The sequence below is a fragment of the Ostrea edulis genome, chromosome 10 (genome assembly GCF_947568905.1).
Source record: "Ostrea edulis chromosome 10, xbOstEdul1.1, whole genome shotgun sequence".
NCBI classification, from domain to species: Eukaryota; Metazoa; Mollusca; class Bivalvia; order Ostreida; family Ostreidae; genus Ostrea; species Ostrea edulis.
The window spans coordinates 2,515,504-2,540,300 of NC_079173.1; the positions used below are offsets into that span (position 1 = coordinate 2,515,504).

Sequence of the window (24,797 nt, forward strand, 5' to 3'; positions counted from 1 at the left end):
GCTTTTGACAGTCAGTTCAGTTAGTAATGTAATGAAAGTGTGAATATGTTGTTTTCAATTCAGTAGGTGTAATGAAGGCGTGATTGTGTTAAAATGATGTGTGATTGTATTAAATATGAAATGAAATGTGATTTTGTTAATATAGAATGAAGTGTGATTGTTAATATGAAATGAAGTATGATTGTGTTTAATATGAAATGAAAGTGTGAGTGTGTTGAATATGAAATAATGCGAGTGTTAAATATTAGATGAAGTGTTATTGTTAATTATGAAATGAAGTGTGATTATATTAGATATGAAATGATGTGTGATTGTGTTAGATATGAAATGAAGTGCGATTATGTTCAGTATGAAATGATGTGTTATTGTGTTAAATATAAGATGAGGTGTGATTATGTTAAATATAAAATGATGAGTGATTGTTTTAAATATAAGATGATGTGTGATTGTATTCAATATGAAATGAAGTGTGATTATGTTAGATATGAAATAAAATTTGATTGTGTTCAATATGAAATTATGCGTAATTGTTGAATAAGAATTGAAGGTAGATTGTGTTCAGTTTGAAATGTAAGTGTGATTATGATAGATATGAAATGTAAAACTTATACGGTACAAATTTTGATGCACCAGAAGCGCATTTCGACAAATGAAGTCTCTTCAGTGATGCTCAAGCCGAAATTTTGGAAATTCGAATTAACGATAAACTTGTAAGAAATAAAAGGAAACAACAGAGTACCAAAGACTGGAATCCAATTCGATCAGAGCTATGCATGCGGGAGATAATTCGTCTAGGGATCAGAGCTATGCATGCGGGAGATAATTCGTAATTTTGAAATGAATTTGTAAATTTTATCACAGCAATTAAATATACTTCCGTATTTTCAAGCTAGTAACGAGGTACCTAGCTACTGAGCTGTAGAGACCCTTGGGGACTAACAGTCCACCAGCAAAGATTGTTAAATATGAAATGAAAGTGTGATTTTGTTTAATATGAAATGAAAGTTTGATTGTGTTAAATATGAAATGATCTGTGATTGAGTTAAATACAAAATGAAGTGTGATTGTGTTGAGTATGAAATGAAGTATGATTGTGTTCAATCTGAAATTAAGTATAATTGTATTAAATATAAAATGAAGTGTGATTGTGTTTAATATGAAATGAAAGTTTGATTGTGTTAAATATAAAATGATCTGTGATTGAGTTAAATACAAAATGAAGTGTGATTGCGTTAATTATGAAATCAAGTATGATTGTGTTCAATATGAAATGATGTGTGATTGTGTTAAATACAAAATGATGTGTGATTGTGTTAAACATAAAATGAAGTGTGATTGTGTTGAATATGAAATGATGTGTAATTGTGTTAGATATGAAAGAAATATTAAGTATGATTGTGTTCAATGTAAAACTTATACGGTACCAATTTGGATGCACCAGATGCGCATTTCGACAAATAATGTCTCTTCAGTGATGCTCAACCGAAATCCGAAATAACAATGAAGTTTTAGAGCCATTATAGGGAAAAACAGTGTGCCAAATAAGTGGAGTCAAATTCGTCAAAGGATAAGAGCTATGCGTGAGGGAGATAATCCTTAATTTTGAAATGAATTTCTAAATTTCCTAACAGCAATGAAAGATACATCCGTATTTTCAATCTAGTAACGAAGTACTTAGCTACTCGGCTGTAGAGACCCTCGGGGACTAACAGTCCATCAGCAGAGTCCTCGACCCAGGGGTCATAATGTAAAACTTATACGGTACCAATTTTGATGCACCAGATGCGCATTTCGACAAATAATGTCTTCAATATGAAATGAAGTGAAGTGTGATTATATTAGATATGAAATGAAGTGTGATTGTATTAAATATGAAATGAAGTATGATTGTGTTCAATATGAAATGATCTGTGATTATGTTAAATATAAAATGTGATTGCGTTCATTATGAAATGATGTGTGATTGTGTTAAATATGAAATGAGGTGTGATTGTGTTCAATATGAAATGATGAGTGATTGTGTTAAATATGAAATGATGTGATTGTGTTAAACATGAAATGAAAGTGTGAGTGTGTTAAATATGAAATGATGTGTGATTCTGTTAATCATGAAATGAAAGAGTGATTGTGTTAATTATGAGATGAAGGGTGATTATGTTAAATATGAAATGAAGTGTGAATGTGTTAAATGTGAGGTTATGTGTGATTGTGAAGTGTGATTTTTTTGTCATAAGAGGGTCGTTTAATGTACGTGGAATAATATCAAAACAGACTCACGCCTTATTGTTTTGATAGAATGCTTGAATCTATAATAGAGGTTTTAATGAATCTATAATCTATAGTAGATCTGTTCATGTGGTAATTTACTAAAATTATCTCATAAAAATTACATTTCAAAGTGCTTTGTCAACAGATATTGATCATAAATCACACAAATAGATATTACAGAAATAGCTTTCAGATAAAGGCCACTAAAGGTCATTTTCTAAAGGTCAACGTCACTAAACATATACCTTATATATGAAAACGAAACCTTCCTTTCAACAAAACTTTAACAATTAATGATCATTGTGCGAGTTATTTCGTTCATTGGTTATATTCATTTCGGGAAGCATCCATCACTTTTACCGATATTCTTGTTGCAAACAAAACTGCATTGCTTGTATCAACGGGACACAATCCCAAAAAAATATCTGTAACCGTGGAAAGACTCAAGCTGGACACAATACCGAATATTTAATGGGTTTTTTTTTTGGTTATATTTTTTTTTGGCTTTTCAGACTTCTTTCTTATTTTCGTATTATTCTGTAAATGTAAATTTGTCTACAGTGTAGGGAGCAGACTAGCTGTTCGTATTATTCTGTAAATGTAAATTTGTCTACAGTGTAGGGAGCAGACTAGCTGTTCGTATTATTCTGTAAATGTAAATGTGTCTACAGTGTAGGGAGCAGACTAGCTGTTCGACGCCATCATTTGTAAGGGTTGATTGCTAGTTTTCGTCTCGTATAATGTTTACTCATGTTGAGACGTCACCTGCAGTAGGTAAAGTATCACAAGTTTATACTTATGTTGAGGCGGTCAGGGACGTAGCAGTGAATGTTCTCTCTCATGCCAACGCTTGCTGCGACACAGAACATTCGATTTTAAGGTCATATCCAAAAGCACGTGATTCTCACTTCTAACACCGAATGTTTGGCGAAGGAGCAATCACTACTCATTTTAGCGTTTTAGGTTTGACGCGGTCATGGTACAAGTGGGACTCGACCTCACAACCTTCCGGTGGTTGTCTGTTAAACTCCCTAACAAGAAAAGCAAAAGTACATGTGACGTTTTCCCACTTTCCTTTCCTCAGAAAGTCAATAGATGTAGAGCTCTTTACTTCCGTGTTTATCAGATGTAAGTAACGAAACATAAATGTAAGAATATATTTATCTCCAGATCCCCTTCCTTTTGACAGCTGAGAAAATCACGTGTAGACACAAAAAAACACTATGGTGTTCAAGCATGTTTATCCCGATGTACAGGAAAAATGGCATCAGAAATCCCACACCCTCATTAACAAAATAGTCGCACTTTCAATCATTAACAAGAATAATGACATCAGAAATCCCGCATCCCAAATCATTAACAGGAATAATGACATCAGAAATCCCACACCCTCATTAACAAAATAGTCGCACCTTCATTCATTAATAAGAATAATGACATCAGAAATCCAACACCCTCCATCATTAACTAGAGTAATGACATCAGAAATCCCACACCCTCAATCATTAACAAGGATAATGACATCAGAAATCCCACACCCTCATTAACAAAATAGTCGCACTTTCATTCAATAACAAGAATAATGACATCATAAATCCCGCATCCCAAATCATTAACAGGAATGATGACATCAGGAAGCCTACACCTTCAATCATTAGCAAGAATAACGACATCAGAAATCCCACATTCTCAATCATTAACAGGAATGATGACATCAGAAATCCCACACCCTCAATCATTAACCAGAATCATGACATCAGAAATCCCACACCCTTAATCATTAACAATAATAATTACATCAGAAATCCCACTCCCTTCATCACTAGCAAGAGTATTGACATCAGAAATCCCACACTCTCAATCATTGATAAGAATCATGACATCAAAAATACCACACCCTCAATCATTAACAAGAATAATGACATTAGAAATCCCACATCCTCAATCATTAACAAGAGTAATGAGATCAGAAATCCCACATCCTCAATCATTAACAAGAATAATGACATTAGAAATCCCACACCCTCAATCATTGATAAGAATCATGACATCAGAAATCCCACACCCTCAATCTTTAACAAGAATCACGGCATCAGAAATATCACACTCTCAATCATTAACAAGAATAATGACATAAGAAATTCCACGCCCTCAATCATTAACAAGAAAAATGGCATCAGAAACCCACATGCTTATTCATTAACAAGTGTAATGACATCAGAAACCCCACACCCTCAATCATTAACAAGGATAATGACATCAGAAATCCAACACCCTTAATTATTAATAAGAATAATGACATTAGAAATCCCACACCCTCAATCATTGATAAGAATCATGATATCAGAAATCCCACACCCTCAATCATGAACAAGAATCATGGCATCAGAAACCCCACACTCTCAATCATTAACAAGAGTAATGACATCAGAAATCTCACACTCTCAATCATTATCAAGGTGCATGACATCAGAAATCCCACACCCTTAATCATTTGTCTACATATGCCAGAAGTGGTGTTAATCAAATGTGAATTCTACAAAATTCTAAAGAACTTTTAGTAAACTTGAAATCACAGAATTTTCCCCAAATCAATAGCATTAAAACCTATGACTTTACAACACTATACACGACCATTCCTCACGATAAATCAAAAACTAGACTTTTTGACATCATAGACAGTTGCTTCTTAAACAAAAACGGAAAACGGAAATATTCATATCTAGTGATCAGTCATTCAAAAACTTACTTTGTTAAACACCACTCTGATTCCACGCACAAGTACTCTGAAGTTGAAATAAAAAAATATGCTAGAGTTCCTCATTGACAATATCTTCGTGGTTTTTGGTGACCAGGTCTTCCAACAGTCTGTTGGAATTCCCATGGGCACGAATTGTGCTCCTTCGTTAGCTGACCTGTTTTTATATTCATATGAAGCAGAATTTATTCAAAAACTTCTACGTGAGAAGAAAAAATCTCTCGCTGTGACCTTCAATTCGACTTTTAGATATATCGATAACGTTTTGTCTATTAACAATGATAGCTTTCATTCATATGTCGATTTGATATATCCCTGTGAGCTCGAAGTAAAGGACACCACAGAGTCGTCCACTTCTGCTTCATACTTAGATATTTTATTGAAAGTAGACATTGACGGCAAACTGACAACTCAGCTGTATGACAAACGGGATGATTTCAGCTTCTCCATCGTCAACTTTCCTTATTTGTGTAGCAATATTCCATTATCGCCTGCATATGGTGTTTATATATCTCAACTGATTCGATATGCAAGAGCTTGTACTGGGTATAGTCAGTTTTTAAATCGAGGTAGGCTACTGATAAACAAGTTGATGGTACAGGGATTTCAACAGTCTCGATTGAAGTCAGCATTTCGCAAATTCTATGGTCGTTATAACGCTCTAGTTCGTCAATACAATCTCGCATTGGGTCAAATGCTGCCTGACGTGTTTCATACCGATTGTTAAGCCTTTCTTGGAACACTGATTTTGACTGCGAATAACTCCGTTTAACTGAGCAGGATATAGGGCTCACGGCGGGTGTCACCGGTCAACAGGGGATGCTTACTTCTCCTAGGCACCTGATCCCACCTCTGGTGTGTCCAGGGGTCCGTGTTTGCCCAACTATCTATTTTGTATTGCTTATAGGAGTTATGAGATTGATCACTGTTCGTTATCTTCACCTTGCATTAATAAGAATTAGGACATTAGAAATCCCACACCCTCAATCATTGATAATAATCATGGCATCGGAAATCTCACACTCTCAATCATTAACAAGAGTAATGACATCAGAAATCCCACACTTTCAATCATTAATAAGAATAATGACATCAGAAATCCCACACCCTCAATCATTGATAAGAAACATGACATCAGAAATCCCACACTCTCAATCATAAACAAGAATCATGACATCAGAAATCCCACACCCTCAATCATTGATAAGAATCATGACATCAGAAACCCCACACTCTCAATCATTAACAAGAATCATGACATCAGAAATCCCACACCATCAATCATTGATAAGAATCATGACATCAGAAATCCCACACTCTCAATCATTAACAAGTATCATGACATCAGAAATCCCACACCCTCAATCATTAACAATGATAAAGACATCAGAAATCCCACACCCTCCATCAATAACAAGAGTATTGACATCATAGATCTCACACTTTCAATCATTAGCAAGAATCATGACATCAGAAGTCCCACACCCTCAATCATTAACGAGAATCATGACATCAGAACTCCCACATCCTCAATCAATAACAAGAATAATGACATTATAAATCCCACATCCTTATTCATTAACAAGTGTAATGACATCAGAAACCCCACACACTGAATCATTAACAAGAATCATGCATCATAAATCCCACACTCTCAATCATTAACAAGAGTAATGACATCAGAAATCCCACGCTCGCAATCATTATCAAGATGCATGACATCAGAAATCCCACACCCTTAACCATTAATAAGAATAATGACATTAGAAATCCCACACCCTCAATCATTGATAAGAATCATGATATCAGAAATCCCACACTCTTAATCATTAACAAGAGTAATGACATCAGAAATTCCACTCTTTCAATCATTAACAACAATCATGAGATCAGAAATCCCACACCCTCAATCATTAAGAAGAATCATGGTATCAGAAATCCCACACTCTCAATCATTAACAAGAATCATGACATCAGAAATCTCACACCCTCAATCATTGATAAGAATCAGACATCAGAAATCCCACACTCTCAATCATTAACAAGAATCATGACATCAGAAACCTCACATCCTAAATCATTAACTAGGGTAATGACATCAGAAATCCCACATTCTCAATCATTAACAAGAATAATGACATTAGAAATCCCACACTCTCAATCATTAACAAGAGTAATGACATCAGAAATCCCACACTCTCAATCATTAACAAGAGTAATGACATCAGAAATCCCACACTCTCAATCATTAACAAGAGTAATGACATCAGAAATCCCACACTCTCAATCATTAACAAGAATAATGACATCAGAAATCCCACACCCTCAATCATCAACAAGGATGATAACATCAGAAATCCCACATTCTCAATCATTAACAAGAATAATGACATCAGAAATCCCACACTCTCAATCATTAACAAGAATAATGACATCAGAAATCCCATACCTTCAATTATTAACAAGAAGAATGACATCAGAAATCCCATACCTTCAATCATTAACAAGAATAATGACATCAGAAATCCCACACTCTCAATCACTAAGAAGAATAATGGCATCAGAAATCCCACACCCTCAATCATCAACAAGGATGATAACAGCAGAAATCCCACACCCTCAATCATTATCAAGAGTAATGACATCAGAAATTCCACATCCTCAATCATTAACAAGAGTAATGGCATCAGAAATCCCATACCCTCAATCATTAACAAGGATAATGATATCAGAAATCCCACACCCTGAATGATTAACAATAATAATGACATCACAACTCTATCGTTCACATATAATTCTCGCTAGAGTTCAGATTTTGTAGAATTTCTTCTTTGATGACATTAGTGTTTTTCCACACCATGTTCAGCACCATTGAAACTATCCATGTTAAACATAGTGTTTAAAACAAGGCCGAAAGAGGAGCAACAATACCCATCGCTATACACCATTCATATTCACAGAATGTTTGTTTTATCTCTTTTGAAATTGACGTTCCTTTCATCATAGACAATGAATACATGTTTGTTGCTAACTAATTCGATCCGGATTTTTAGACCACCTGTCCTCGTCATCACTGCCAAACATGGGGCGTCGTCAAGGTCAAAGGTTGCATTGGCTGTTCCATTTAAAGTGTAAAAATGGTCAACGAGTTCATATTATATTTTTTAAATCTATAGTTTATATTTTTTAAAAAGCACATAAAAATATGAATATGAACAAATAAGATGTCTTTCTTTGTTGTTTTACAGGTGATGAAAGTAGTAATCATTGCAGAAAAAATACATATGTAATGCTAGCTATATTCGCCATCCGATAAAAGAACAAAGACAGCATTTTATTGTTTTTGTAATTAGTTTTATTGTACCTCAGAATGTTTTTGCTATATAATAGTGAGGTGAATCAATTTGCTATTTCTTCTGGATAGTACTAGGCGTGAATTGGTTTTTAAACTATCTGCCCTAGGGAGATAATCTCGAAACGCTATACTTTCCCGCGTTTTCTTTTTCGGAATACCTCTAGTGTTATCAAATCTGTGACGTCAAAGTTCGATAACACTATTTAGTTTACCAAACGACAATGCAGACGGTTCAACTTCACTTTGGTATGTCTGACACAAGTAAAGTCTACTTTGGTATAATTAAACGCCTATTTGCTGGATATTCAGATACCCTCGGGAAATAGTTGCTGTCTCGGGGGAAAATAAACTTGCTATTGTCCTCATAGCCAGTAAATAGGTGTATAATATTACAAAGTATATTGGTAAAAAAAAACAACTTATTTTTATCTTGCAAGTTTTATGCTTTTCCTGTCTGTTCAGAATCATGAATGAAACTCGAAAAAAGAAAAGTACATGTGAAGTTTTTCCAGTTTCCTTTCGTCAGGAAGTAGACAGCTATAGAGATCCTTACTTCCGTGTATGTGTATTATATGTTAGAACGAAGCATAGATGTAAGAATGTATCTTCAGATCTCCTTCCTTTTGGTGGCTCTATGTTTGGTTCGTTTCTAAATCACATTAGTAAGCCGTACAATGTTCTCTCTTGAACGAAGTACAATTTCACTCTTGGGAGGATTATATTCTACACAGTTAGAGGGTAGGGTTTCTCCACCGGGGAGGAATAAGATTTCCTTTATCTGGAGGAATAAAGTGATCCTCTAACGGATAGGTGTAGAATTTTATCTCTCGGGGAGGAGTAGTTTTCTGTCAGGAAGAAGTAGTTTTCTCTCTCGGGGAGGAGCAGTTTTCTGTCAGGAAGAAGTAGTTTTCTCTCTCGAGGAGGAGCAGTTTTCTGTCAGGAAGAAGTAGTTTTCTCTCTCGGGGAGGAGTAGTAAGGAGTAGTTTTCTCTCTTGGGGAAGAGTAGTTTTCTCTCGGAGAGGAGTAGTTTTCTCTGTCAGGGAGATGTAGTTTTCTCTCTTGGGGAGGAGTCTTGCTTGTCGTAAGAGGCGTCTAAATGGGACGGTCTTTCGGCTGAGACCACACAATACCGAAGCCCCGTGTCACAGCAGGTGTGGCACGATAAAGACCCCCAGCTCAAAGGTCGTAAGCGCCGAGCATAGGCTTAAGTTTTGCAACCCCTCACCGGTAGTGGTGACGTCTCCATATTGAGTGAAATATTGTCGAGCGAGACGTTAAGCAAGATACAAACAATCAATCAACCTCCATTTTTTCTTGTGGAGGCAAAATTTTAATTTTGTGCACTTGGTCTTGTAGTTTGACCTTTTGAAAAAAACAACCCTAGGTCATAACTTTGAAATGGTTAGTGATACGGCTTCCATGTTTGACATGTGTGTTCCTTGTATCACGACCTTTATTTGAGCACCAAGATTATTTTGCTGAAGAACGGGGTCATTAGTGTTTCAGAAACACATCTTGTTTTCTCTTGTTCTATCGCATAACAAGTATACATCGGTGTTTCTATGATAAATCGAAGTAAAGTATAGACACATCTTTATCAACGGATGAACAGTAAATATACTGAAATTTGTTTATTCCTGTGAAAATTCTGTAAACAAACAACAAAACATACATTACAACAGATAATATAGTAAACTCTTCATATCCGCAAATTTGTAATGAGTATAATTTGTCCAAACCGGCCTCTGAGTACTCCGGCGCTCTGTCAATTCCGGCCACAAAATATAGTCCCTAACATTTCTTTAACAAATCCTTTATTAATAATTCCCTGTACTCCGGATACTGCGTATTCTGTATATCGGCCGGCTTACACAGTCCAAACTGCTATCAATTAACTTTAATTATCCTGTGTAAACCGGTCCCTCGATGATACACCACCCTAATTGTTGCGGTCAATCGTATTCGGTGTACACAAGGTCCCAACTGCTCGTAATTAGCTCTAATTATCGCATTTAAACCAGCCACCCACCGATGACCAACCTGTCGGTATTCGGTCGATCACACGCGGTGTACACAAAGGGTGTCTCAAAGGAAGCCACAGGTACGTAAAAGAGTGCAACTGGCGATGAGTCGCGATCAGTTTAAAATAAAACCTGATTTTTAGGGGTGCACTTTTCAATTATGACAGCACCACGCACGAGGTAAGTGCGCCCCCTAACAACAGAGACGAGAACTGACATTAAAAGACAAAGTTCAATTAATTGATGTATTCGATACATTCTTGGAATGAAACAAAATCGGCAACAATCCCGTTATGTTTTCCAAAAGCAGGGTTTCCCCTCGTGGACTTCTCGGAACTCTACGGCGAGTCAAACAATGATGATATGCAGTTAGTTAGGCACAACTCGCCATGTCCGGTCGATCACTTGGCATTACATTAGTTTCCGTTTTACAAATTGAGACAGTTGAAAGCGATACATTTACAATGAAAGCTGAAAAAGACAAATTTTAAACGAACACAATACAAACTTGACGAACGTATATAATGTAGCACTTGATAACGGCGATGATGTAGAAGAAATCGACAATTTACCAACAGAAAATTGCGCGAATAATTCCCAGATTTTAAACTGTTTAATAAAAATTGATTTCTTTTTAAAATGAGCACGACAATAAAACACTGACATTTATATTTTGAATTCTTTTGTTATTATATTACAACGTTAGCAATCATTACACACGTATGCATAGATAATGAATACAAGGGCAGCAACTCTCATTCTGCACTCCGGACTCTGTGCAAACCGGCCAATTTCTTTGGAACCACACATAGCCGGTTTAGACAGATTATACTGTATATACAGGAAACAAAAATTATATATATATATAAGATATACTACAATTCTAAACATCTTATTTTTCACACATTGTCAGAAGACGAAGGAACACCATATAGGTATGAAGGACCGAGGGTGTTATCGTATTCTGCTTCTTCTGACGGCTCTACCTCATCGTATGTTCTGTCATCACTCGCCGCTTCGTATACATGTAATGGAATCGCATAACCCGGGTTGCTGTCAGGATAGGGTCGCGGTGGTTCGTAATTGGTTTCCTCTCTCCGTCTTCGTTGATAAGCGAATATGCCTGTTGCTGTTGCAAAAACCAATACTAAAGTGGCCAAGATGATGATGATGATGGTTGTTGTTGGAACTACAATATAAATAAAGATATTGTACATTAAAATATAATGTATATATTTAATAAAGAGCAAACCAAATTGTATGTTATTTGGATACCCACTTCCGCTACTTGCTTTCGATGGCAGTGGAATGATCGTCAAGCTGTCCTATGCTAGACGGTCATTGATATGGGAAATGGGAAATATCTATTTAAGGACATGCGGGACGATGTGGCCAAAAATAACTTGTCAATGAATATTTTTTCTTTTTTTCATGAAGCACCATCAGGATGTCCTGTACAATGTGTATAAATTTCATGGCCACTTTCTAGGTATACAAGGGAGATAATAAGCTTTGAATTACCAACCTTTTCGAAAATTGTGAATTTTACAAGATCATTCCGATTTTCAATTCAAAAAAATAATTTGATGCAATTTTTATCTATATCTTTTACATGAATCTTTAGAATATATGCAAAATATAAAATATATAATAATAACATGCTTAAACATAACCATATAATTAGAAATTCGGAAAATTGAAGGATTTGGGGTGGAAATTGGTACTCAAAAACAGGGTAATCCAGATACTAAATGAAGCACTGCTCAAAAACTTGTCAATGAATTTTTTTGCAAACACTGCAATTAAAAGCTATTCATACACCTAACTTCCTGTAGAAATATGAAGGAGTGAAGCTAATCTTGATTTTGAGGCAGGCGTCCTTGAAGTTATACATTGATATGTTCGCTTGGGGTTAGGCTTGGTGAAATATTTGTTATTAATAACTTTCAAGGTTATATTCTTTTCATGTACAACTACTGTTAAAAGTAATGGGGGATGGGACAGCCTTTTATTTGCAGTACAAAATTTAAAAAAAAAAGCTCATTGTCAAAGATGGGGGGGGGGGGGGAGGGGGGGGGGGGGGCAGCCTAATTCTTCGTGCCTGCTTTGGAATACGTTATCAGAAGCTATATTTGTTTTAAAGCTATTGAAATATTTAGAATTTTCATGATTATGGAACAAAAATTGAGTTAATGAAAACAAATCAAAATTTGTTTTTTTTTTAAATGTACAAGTATATATTAAACATGGTATCGAACAAAACGTCTAGTCTAGCTCTAAACAATACGTCTTCTTTCAAACCACGGGTTAGGTCGATCTAGTTAACTTCAATATGAGCTACTACTTCCTTTACAAGATCAACAGCATTTCCGCGGGAAGCTTTAACTACGCTGCGTCCGGTTCTAAATTTATAATAAATTTGCAACCATCACGTGATCATCGTCCCGCATATCCTTAAATTGCATTTAAGAGGATCATTCAAGGGGATGCTTACTCCTCCTAGGAACCCAATCTCACCTTTGGTATATCCAGAGTCCGTGTTTGCCCAATTTTTGTATTGCTTTGGAAGGTGAAGATAACGAACAGTGAACAATCTTATAACTCCTATAAGCAATACAAAATAGTTTGGCAAAAATCAACCCCTGGACACAGCAGATGTAGGATCAGGTCTTTAGGAGGAGTAAGTATTCCCTGTCGACCGGAGTTATCGATGACAGCTCTTATCTTCACCTTTCATCAGTTATCTGCACTTTTTCATGTAACTTATGCATGGATATATGATATGGAATTCCATGCAATTATCATCATAAGTCAGGAATATTACTGTAAAACCAGTTAATGTAATGGTAAAGAACATTTCTGTGTTATATGTCATGAAATAGTTTCCAAAATATCTCTGGAAGTTAACAAGAATGATATTTGTGATCATTGCATATAAATGAAACCCGTCTTTTTGATTTCATTTTATATATTAGTCATTTTTGTACATAAATCTAGAGGACTTTTATCAGAAAGTAATTCGAATCGTTTTATTATTTCACATTTTTATCATAAAAGCAATTTCATTTACGCAAAATATGTGTGTATACGTATCGGTAGAGGCTGTGATGGAACCTAAATTAGATAATCATTGTTAAATATGCGCAAATCGATTTTTGTCTTCAGGGAGAATAGAAGAACATTTGTTAACATTTTCTAGAGGGGTATACCAATTCATACTAGATATCAAACGTGCATTATCTGACAACCAAAAATTCAAAAGAACGGGGAATATGTAAAAACCACGATCATATAAAAACCCTGTCATCTGTCCTATAGCTTAGTAGCTTGGACGCTTGCTTCGCAATCGGAAAGTCTCGGGTTCGGTTCTTCATTCTGGCACCGTGCCAAACCTCAAACGTAAAATCTTGTTGGTGATTGTTCCTTTTCCATTCTCCCAACATTAGAAGTGAAAGTACGGTTCTTTATTCTCCCAACATTAGAAGTGAAAGTAAGGAGTTTTATTCTCCCAACATTAGAAGCGAAAGTACGGGTCTTTATTCTCCCAACATTAGAAGTGAAAGTACAGGTCTTTATTCTCCCAACATTAGAAGTGAAAGTACGGGTCTTTATTCGCCCAACATTAGAAGTGAAAGTACCGGTCTTTATTCGCCCAGTATGAGAAGTGAAAGACATATGTCTTTATTCGCTTCCCGTGGGGATCCGGGTTAGAATAGGTCCTCAGTACCCCCTTGCTTGTCGTAAGAGGCGTCTAAATAGGGCGGTTCTTCGGATGAGACCGTAAAAACCGAGGTCCCGTGTCACAGCAGGTGTGGCACGATAAAGATCCCTCCCTGCTCAATGGCCATAAGCTCCGAGCATAGGCCTAAATTTTGCAGCCTTCCTCGGCAGTGGTGACGTCTCCATATGAGTGCAATATTCTCGAGAGGGACGTAAACCAATATTCAATCAATTAATGAATCTTTATTCGCCCAGCATTACAAGTGAAAGTCATGTCTTTATTCGCCCAGCATGAGAAGTGTAAGTCACGTGTCTTTATTCGACCTGCATTACAAGTGAAAGTCGCGGGTTTTATTCGCACAGCATTAGAAGTCGAAGGCGCGGGTCTTATTCGCAGAGCATTAGAAATGAAAGCCATGGGTCTTTATTCGCCCAGCATTACAAGTGAAAGTCGCGTGTCTTTATTCGCCCACTATTAGAAATGAAAGCCATGGGTCTTTATTCGTCCACCATTAGAAGTGAAAATACAGGTCTTTCGTATATGTCTTTTAAATGGATGTCCATGTCACAGAAGGCGTTAATTCAAGGGAAAATCTTTACTGCTACAAGTGTAATGTATAGATCAATATTTGTGGCAGTTCATATAAAACTGGTGACGTCTTTACACCAATGAAGAACCACTGAGTGGGACGTAAAACAACAAAAACAGTCTGCGCTTGACTTTGTATGTTAACTTGTTGTTTTAAGGTCTAACATAAATACCCGCGATTTTCATTTCTAATGCGAAACAGTAGTTACTACAGTGAATTGTCTTAGTTGAGATCAAGCATGGGAACTTCCGGTTTGCAAAACGAAGGTTTTAACCACCAGGCTATTGCGTTCAGTGCCCTTAATTCTTAGTTTAGATTTGTTATTGTAACATATACAATTTTATAAATGTGTGAAGAATTCTCAGATGTAAGATAGATAGAAATTAATACTGACTAGGAACTGTTTCTTTTGTGATTGATGTAACGCTGTTTGTTCCGGTAGTATTGATGTCTGGGCGGGTAGAGCGGGCGTCTGTAGCGGTGGTGACGGTGCGGGCGTCTGTACGAATGGTGGAATCTAAAGTAATAGTACATGATAAACCTCTTTTATATTGCATTCACAGCACCATCAATACACCAGGGATAATTTTATGGAATGAAGTAATAGAGCATTTGGTATTTTGTGTGTTGGGTTAATAATATTATTTGCTCATAACTTTCTATAATGGTAAACTATATTCAAGCTGTAAACATACCTACTGTGATTTAAGGTTGAGAACAAAATTAAGCCACCAAAATGATTTTGCATGTTTTAAAACAGCTGTTACATTACTTTGTTAATCTCATCTTTGATGATGGTGTACAAATTTAAAACTCCTGAATTCTTTATAGTCAGTCTTTTAATTAAAGGGAGGCAACTGATATTGATATACACCTTGGTTGTCTTATATTAGTTAAACGGAATTAGGGCTATCTGATATACCAGAGAGAAACAACCCCGCTGTTTAATGTCACGTGATTATATCGGTCACGTTTCCCGCTGTTTATTGTCACATGATTGTATTAGTCACGTGTTTCGATACTTTTAATTTGTATTCTACTGGCATTAAATTCCTTCAGCGCAAGAGAATTCATTGATAAACATCTTATTTTCTTCATTTATTTTCTTTGATTTTGGAAGCCACCGGAAGTTAATAACAATATCAATAACAAGTATGTACAAGCAACGCGTAACTTTCCTTATATCATAGTTATTCGGGGATTTAGTTTGTACCGATGCTTATAATTTCCTCGATTTTATTCAACGAATAACGAATAATGTCTGGACCGGGCGGGAGTCACTTTCACAGTAGAGTATTTTATATATGATGAAGATGTGCGCAATTTATCAAAATGTATTCGGAATCTATTATGTACTGTGAATATCATTTTTTTAAATTCTTTTCAAAACTTCTTACATGTCTAGTATACACTAATACTTATACATTTCATTCATTATATTGTTGGATTCCCATTATTTCAATGAATTCTTTTTGGCGCTTTTAGCATGTTCATGCAGACTAAATACAGAATAAAGGAACTCCTAAAGAAGTGCAATTCTGCAATGTTCATTTAACAAATTTTAATTTCCTTTCAGTCACATAACGTCATAAAATAATTTTTATGATAGCTAGTTTTGATACATCCCGCCAGTCTATGATTGTTGTTTATATTTAGATAAATAGATAAGTACATGAGATGAGCTTTTGAGACATAAAAGAGTACCTTACTGTCACTATGTAACAGTACATGATAGAGTACCTTACTGTCACTATGTAACAGTGCATTACTGTCAATATGTAACAGTACCTTACTGTCACTATGTAACAGTACATGTAGTTATCATGATAGAGTACCTTACTGTCACTATGAAACAGTACAAGATAGAGTACCTTACTGTCACTACATGATAGAGTACCTTACTGTCACTACATGATAGAGAACCTTACTGTCACTACATGATAGAGTACCTTACTGTCACTATATAACAGTACATGTAGTTATGATAAAGTACCTTACTGTCACTACATGATACAGTACCTTACTGTTATTACATGATAGAGTACCTTACTGTCTCTACATGATATAGTACCTTACTGTCACTACATGATAGAGTACCTTACTGTCACTATATAACAGTACATGTAGTTATGATAAAGTACCTTACTGTCACTATATGATAGAGTACCTTACTGTCACTACATGATAGAGTACCTTACTGTCATTACATGATAGAGTACCTTACTGTCACTATGTAACAGTACAAGATAGAGTACCTTACTGTATCTACATGATAGAGTACCTTACTGTCACTACATGATAGAGTACCTTACTGTCACTATGTAACAGTACAAGATAGAGTACCTTACTGTCTCTACATGATAGAGTACCTTACTGCCACTACATGATAGAGTACCTTACTGTCACTATGTAACAGTACAAGATAAAGTACCTTACTGTCTCTACATGATAGAGTACCTTACTGTCACTACATGATATAGTACCTTACTGTCACTACATGATAGAGTACCTTACTGTCACTATATAACAGTACATGTAGTTATGATAAAGTACCTTACTGTCACTATATGATAGAGTACCTTACTGTCACTACATGATAGAGTACCTTACTGTCATTACATGATAGAGTACCTTACTGTCACTATGTAACAGTACAAGATAGAGTACCTTACTGTATCTACATGATAGAGTACCTTACTGTCACTACATGATAGAGTACCTTACTGTCACTATGTAACAGTACAAGATAGAGTACCTTACTGTCTCTACATGATAGAGTACCTTACTGCCACTACATGATAGAGTACCTTACTGTCACTATGTAACAGTACAAGATAAAGTACCTTACTGTCTCTACATGATAGAGTACCTTACTGTCACTACATGATATAGTACCTTACTGTCACTATGTAACAGTACATGTTACCTTTCCTTACTGTCACTACATGATAGAGTACCTTACTGTCACTACATGATATATCACCTTACTGTCACTATGTAACAGTACATGTTAGAGTACCTTACTGTCACTACAATATATTGAGTACCTTACTGTAACTACATGATACAGTACCTTACTGTCACTACAAGAGAGAGTACATTACTGTCATTACATGATACAGTACCTTACTGTCACTACATGATAGAGTACCTTACTGTCACTACAAGATAGGGTACCTTACTGTCACTACATGATATAGTACCTTACTGTCACTATGTAACAGTACAAGATAGAGTACCTTACTGTCACTACATGATATAGTACCTTACTGTCACTACATGATAGAGTACCTTACTGTCACTACATGATATATTACGATAGAGTACCTTACTGTCACTACATGAGAGAGTACCTTACTGTCACTACATGTTACAGTACCTTACTGTCACTACATGATAGAGTACCTTACTGTTACTACAAGATAGGGTACCTTACTGTCACTACATTATAGAGTACCTTACTGGTACTACATGATAAAGTACCTTACTGTCATTATGTAACAGTACATATTAGAGTACCTTACTGTCACTACATGATAGAGTACCTTACTGTCACCACATGATAGAGTACCTTACTGTCACTATATAACAGTACAAGATAGGGTACCTTACTGTTTCTACATGATAGAGTACCTTACTGTCACTACATGATAGAGTACCTTACTGTCACTATGTAGCAGTACAAGATAGAGTACCTTACTGTCTCTACATGATAGAGTACCTTACTGTCACTACATGATATAGTACCTTACTGTCACTATTTAACAGTACATGTTAGAGTACCTTACTGTCACTACAATATATTGAGTACCTTACTGTAACTACATGATAGAGTACCTTACTGTCACTACATAAGAGAGTACCTTACTGTCACTACATGATACAGTACCTTACTGTCACTACATGATAGAGTACCTTACTGTCACTACAAGATAGGGTACCTTACTGTCACTACATGATATAGTACCTTACTGTCATTATGTAACAGTACAAGATATAGTTCCTTACTGTCACTATATGATAGAGTACCTTACTGTCACTACAAGATAGAGTACCTTACTGTCACTACATTATAGAGTACCTTACTGTCACTATGTAACAGTACCTTACTGTCACTACATGATAGAGTACCTTACTGTCACTACATGATATATTACGATAGAGTACCTTACTGTCACTACATAAGAGAGTACCTTACTTTCACTACATGTTACAGTACCTTACTGTCACTACATGATAGAGTACCTTACTGTTACTACAAGATAGGGTACCTTACTGTCACTACATTATAGCGTACCTTACTAGTACTACATGATAAAGTACCTTACTGTCACTATGTAACAGTATATATTAGAGTACCTTACTGTCACTACATGATAGAGTACCTTACTGTCACCACATGATAGAGTACCTTACTGTCACTACATGATAGAGTACCTTACTGTCACTATGTAACAGTACATGTTAGCTTTCCTTACTGTCACTACATGATAGAGAACCTTACTGTCACTACATGATAGAGAACCTTACTGTCACTATGTAACAGTACATGTTAGAGCACCTTACTGTCACTACAATATATTGAGTACCTTACTGTAACTACATGATAGAGTACCTTACTGTCACTACATGAGAGAGTACATTACTGTCATTACATGATACAGTACCTTACTGTCACTACATGATAGAGTACCTTACTGTCACTACAAGATAGGGTACCTTACTGTCACTACATGATATAGTACCTTTCTGTCACTATGTAGCAGTACAAGATAGAGTACCTTACTGTCACTACATGATAGAGTACCTTACTGTCACTACATGATAGAGTACCTTACTGTCACTACATGATATATTACGATAGAGTACCTTACTGTCACTACATGAGAGAGTACCTTACCGTCACTACATGTTACAGTACCTTACTGTCACTACATGATAGAGTACCTTACTGTTACTACAAGATAGGGTACCTTACTGTCACTACATTATAGAGTACCTTACTGGTACTACATGATAAAGTACCTTACTGTCATTATGTAACAGTACATATTAGAGTACCTTACTGTCACTACATGATAGAGTACCTTACTGTCACCACATGATAGAGTACCTTACTGTCACTATGTAACAGTACAAGATAGAGTACCTTACTGTCACTACATGATAGAGTACCTTACTGTCACTATGTAACAGTACAAGATAGAGTACCTTACTGTCACTACAATATATTGAGTACCTTACTGTAACTACATGATAGAGTACCTTACTGTCACTACATGAGAGAGTACCTTACTGTCACTACATGATAGAGTACCTTACTGTCACTACATGATAGAGTACCTTACTGTCACCACATGATAGAGTACCTTACTGTCACTATGTAACAGTACAAGATAGAGTACCTTACTGTCACCACATGATAGAGTACCTTACTGTCACTATGTAACAGTACAAGATAGAGTACCTTACTGTAACTACATGATAGAGTACCTTACTGTCACTACATGAGAGAGTACCTTACTGTCACTACATGATAGAGTACCTTACTGTCACTACATGATAGAGTACCTTACTGTCACTACAAGATAGGGTACCTTACTGTCACTACATGATATAGTACCTTACTGTCACTATGTAACAGTACAAGATATAGTTCCTTACTGTCACTACATGATAGAGTACCTTACTGTCACTACAAGATAGAGTATCTTACTGTCACTACATTATAGAGTACCTTACTGTCACTATGTAACAGTACCTTACTGTCACTACATGATAGAGTACCTTACTGTCACTATGTAACAGTACATGTAGTTATCATGGTAGAGTACCTTACTGTCATTACAAGATAGAGTACCTTACTGTCACTATGTAACAGTACAAGATAGAGTACCTTACTGTCACTACATGATAGAGTACCTTACTGTCACTACAAGATAGAGTGCCTTACTGTCACTACATTATAGAGTACCTTACAGTCACTATGTAACAGTACCTTACTGTCACTACATAATAGAGTACCTTACTGTCACTATGTAACAGTACCTTACTGCCACTACATGATAGAGTACCTTACTGTCACTACATGATATATTACGATAGAGTACCTTACTGTCACTACATGAGAGAGTACCTTACTGTCACTACATGATATATTACGATAGAGTACCTTACTGTCACTACATGATATATTACCTTACTGTCACTAGGTAACAGTACATGTTAGAGTACCTTACTGTCACTACAATATATTGAGTACCTTACTGTAACTACACGATAGAGTACCTTACTGTCACTACATGAGAGGGTACCTTACTGTCACTATATGTTAGAGTACCTTACTGTCACTACATGATAGAGTACCTTACTGTCACTATGTAACAGTACAAGATAGAGTACCTTACTGTCACTACATGATAAAGTACCTTACTGTCACTATATAACAGTACATGTAGTTATGATAAAGTACCTTACTGTCACTATATGATAGAGTACCTTACTGTCAATACATGATAGAGTACCTTACTGTCATTACATGATAGAGTATCTTACTGTCACTATGTAACAGTACAAGATAGAGTACCTTACTGTCACTACATGATAGAGTACCTTACTGTCACTACATGATAGAGTACCTTACTGTCACTATGTAACAGTACAAGATAGAGTACCTTACTGTCACTACATGATAGAGTACCTTACTGTCACTACATGATAGAGTACCTTACTGTCACTATGTAACAGTACAAGATAAAGTACCTTACTGTCTCTACATGATAGAGTACCTTACTGTCACTACATGATATAGTACCTTACTGTCACTATGTAACAGTACATGTTAGCTTTCCTTACTGTCACTACATGATAGAGTACCTTACTGTCACTATGTAACAGTACCTTACTGTCACTACATGATATATTACCTTACTGTCACTATGTAACAGTACAAGATATAGTTCCTTACTGTCACTACATGATAGAGTACCTTACTGTCACTACATGATAGAGTACCTTACTGTCACTATGTAACAGTATATGTTAGAGTACTTTACTGTCATTACAATATATTGAGTGCCTTACTGTAACTACATGATAGAGTACCTTACTGTCACTACATGAGAGAGTACCTTACTGTCACTATATAACAGTACATGTAGTTATGATAAAGTACCTTACTGTCACTATATGATAGAGTACCTTACTGTCACTACATGATAGAGTACCTTACTGTCATTACATGATAGAGTATCTTACTGTCACTATGTAACAGTACAAGATAGAGTACCTTACTGTCACTACATGATAGAGTACCTTACTGTCATTACATGATAGAGTACCTTACTGTCACTATGTAACAGTACAAGATAGAGTACCTTACTGTCTCTACATGATAGAGTACCTTACTGTCACTACATGATATAGTACCTTACTGTCACTATGTAACAGTACAAGATAGAGTACCTTACTGTCTCTACATGATAGAGTACCTTACTGCCACTACATGATAGAGTACCTTACTGTCACTATGTAACAGTACAAGATAAAGTACCTTACTGTCTCTACATGATAGAGTACCTTACTGTCACTACATGATATAGTACCTTGCTGTCACTATGTAACAGTACATGTTAGCTTTCCTTACTGTCACTACATGATAGAGTACCTTACTGTCACTACATGATATATCACCTTACTGTCACTATGTAACAGTACATGTTAGAGTACCTTACTGTCACTACAATATATTGAGTACCTTACTGTAACTACATGATACAGTACCTTACTGTCACTACATGAGAGAGTACATTACTGTCATTACATGATACAGTACCTTACTGTCACTACATGATATAGTACCTTACTGTCACTACAAGATAGGGTACCTTACTGTCACTACATGATATAGTACCTTACTGTCACTATGTAACAGTACAAGATAGAGTACCTTACTGTCACTACATGATAGAGTACCTTACTGTCACTACATGATATAGTACCTTACTGTCACTACATGATATATTACGATAGAGTACCTTACTGTCACTACATGAGAGAGTACCTTACTGTCACTACATGTTACAGTACCTTACTGTCACTACATGATAGAGTACCTTACTGTTACTACAAGATAGGGTACCTTACTGTCACTACATTATAGAGTACCTTACTGGTACTACATGATAAAGTACCTTACTGTCATTATGTAACAGTACATATTAGAGTACCTTACTGTCACTACATGATAGAGTACCTTACTGTCACCACATGATAGAGTACCTTACTGTCACTATATAACAGTACAAGATAGGGTACCTTACTGTTTCTACATGATAGAGTACCTTACTGTCACTACATGATAGAGTACCTTACTGTCACTATGTAGCAGTACAAGATAGAGTACCTTACTGTCTCTACATGATAGAGTACCTTACTGTCACTACATGATAGAGTACCTTACTGTCACTATGTAACAGTACATGTTAGAGTACCCTACTGTCACTACAATATATTGAGTACCTTACTGTAACTACATGATAGAGTACCTTACTGTCACTACATAAGAGAGTACCTTACTGTCACTACATGATACAGTACCTTACTGTCACTACATGATAGAGTACCTTACTGTCACTACAAGATAGGGTACCTTACTGTCACTACATGATATAGTACCTTACTGTCACTATGTAACAGTACAAGATATAGTTCCTTACTGTCACTACATGATAGAGTACCTTACTGTCACTACAAGATAGAGTACCTTACTGTCACTACATTATAGAGTACCTTACTGTCACTATGTAACAGTACCTTACTGTCACTACATGATAGAGTACCTTACTGTCACTATGTAACAGTACAAGATATAGTTCCTTACTGTCACTACATGATAGAGTACCTTACGGTCACTACAAGATAGACTACCTTACTGTTACTACAAGATAGAGTACCTTACTGTCACTATGTAACAGTACAAGATAGAGTACCTTACTGTCACTATGTAACAGTACCTTACTGTCACTACATGATAGAGTACCTTACTGTCACTACATGATATATTACGATAGAGTACCTTACTGTCACTACATGAGAGAGTACCTTACCGTCACTACATGTTACAGTACCTTACTGTCACTACATGATAGAGTACCTTACTGTTACTACAAGATAGGGTACCTTACTGTCACTACATTATAGAGTACCTTACTGGTACTACATGATAAAGTACCTTACTGTCATTATGTAACAGTACATATTAGAGTACCTTACTGTCACTACATGATAGAGTACCTTACTGTCACCACATGATAGAGTACCTCACTGTCACTATGTAACAGTACAAGATAGAGTACCTTACTGTCTCTACATGATAGAGTTCCTTACTGTCACTACATGATAGAGTACCTTACTGTCACTATGTAACAGTACAAGATAGAGTACCTTACTGACTCTACATGATAGAGTACCTTACTGTCACTACATGATATAGTACCTTACTGTCACTATGTAACAGTACATGTTAGAGTACCTTACTGTCACTACAATATATTGAGTACCTTACTGTAACTACATGATAGAGTACCTTACTGTCACTACATGAGAGAGTACCTTACTGTCACTACATGATAGAGTACCTTACTGTCACTACATGATAGAGTACCTTACTGTCACTACAAGATAGGGTACCTTACTGTCACTACATGATATAGTACCTTACTGTCATTATGTAACAGTACCTTACTGTCACTACATGATAGAGTACCTTACTGTCACTATGTAACAGTACAAGATATAGTTCCTTACTGTCACTACATGATAGAGTACCTTACTGTCACTACAAGATAGAGTACCTTACTGTCACTACATTATAGAGTACCTTACTGTCATTATGTAACAGTACCTTACTGTCACTACATGATAGAGTACCTTACTGTCACTATGTAACAGTACATGTAGTTATCATGGTAGAGTACCTTACTGTCATTACAAGATAGAGTACCTTACGGTCACTACAAGATAGACTACCTTACTGTTACTACAAGATAGAGTACCTTACTATTACTATGTAACAGTACAAGATA

At 36.0% G+C, this 24,797-nt stretch overlaps 1 protein-coding gene and 1 long non-coding RNA gene across 2 annotated transcripts in view; one reads left to right on the forward strand and one right to left on the reverse strand.

The window, feature by feature from the left end:
* Window positions 1–3,244: 3,244 nt before the first annotated feature.
* Window positions 3,245–7,774, forward strand: LOC125666321 (putative uncharacterized protein DDB_G0289263). The gene is made up of 3 exons (XM_056152445.1): window positions 3,245–3,396; window positions 3,888–4,476; window positions 7,115–7,774. Exons 1-3 carry the CDS (start codon window positions 3,245–3,247, stop codon window positions 7,772–7,774), a joined length of 1,401 nt encoding a protein of 466 aa, XP_056008420.1.
* A 2,224-nt stretch (window positions 7,775–9,998) lies between these two features.
* The window catches only part of LOC125666548 (uncharacterized), a 38,818-nt gene continuing 24,019 nt past the window's right edge, over window positions 9,999–24,797 (reverse strand). Inside the window, exons 5-6 of the long non-coding RNA XR_008799204.1 lie at window positions 15,107–15,229; window positions 9,999–11,591 (exon numbers count right to left, since the gene is read on the reverse strand). This is a non-coding gene — a long non-coding RNA (uncharacterized LOC125666548). The remainder of the gene's footprint in view (window positions 11,592–15,106; window positions 15,230–24,797) is intronic.

What these genes read in the sequence shown, in the direction of transcription:
- LOC125666321 (XM_056152445.1), top strand. Translation starts at nt 3,245, where the DNA reads ATGGTACAAGTGGGACTCGACCTCACAACCTTCCGGTGGTTGTCTGTT. An exon ending in TACTTCCGTGTTTATCAGAT is followed by an intron (nt 3,397 to 3,887) that starts GTAAGTAACGAA and finishes AATCATTAACAG; the next exon opens with GAATGATGACATCAGGAAGC. An exon ending in ATGCTTATTCATTAACAAGT is followed by an intron (nt 4,477 to 7,114) that starts GTAATGACATCA and finishes ATCATTAACTAG; the next exon opens with GGTAATGACATCAGAAATCC.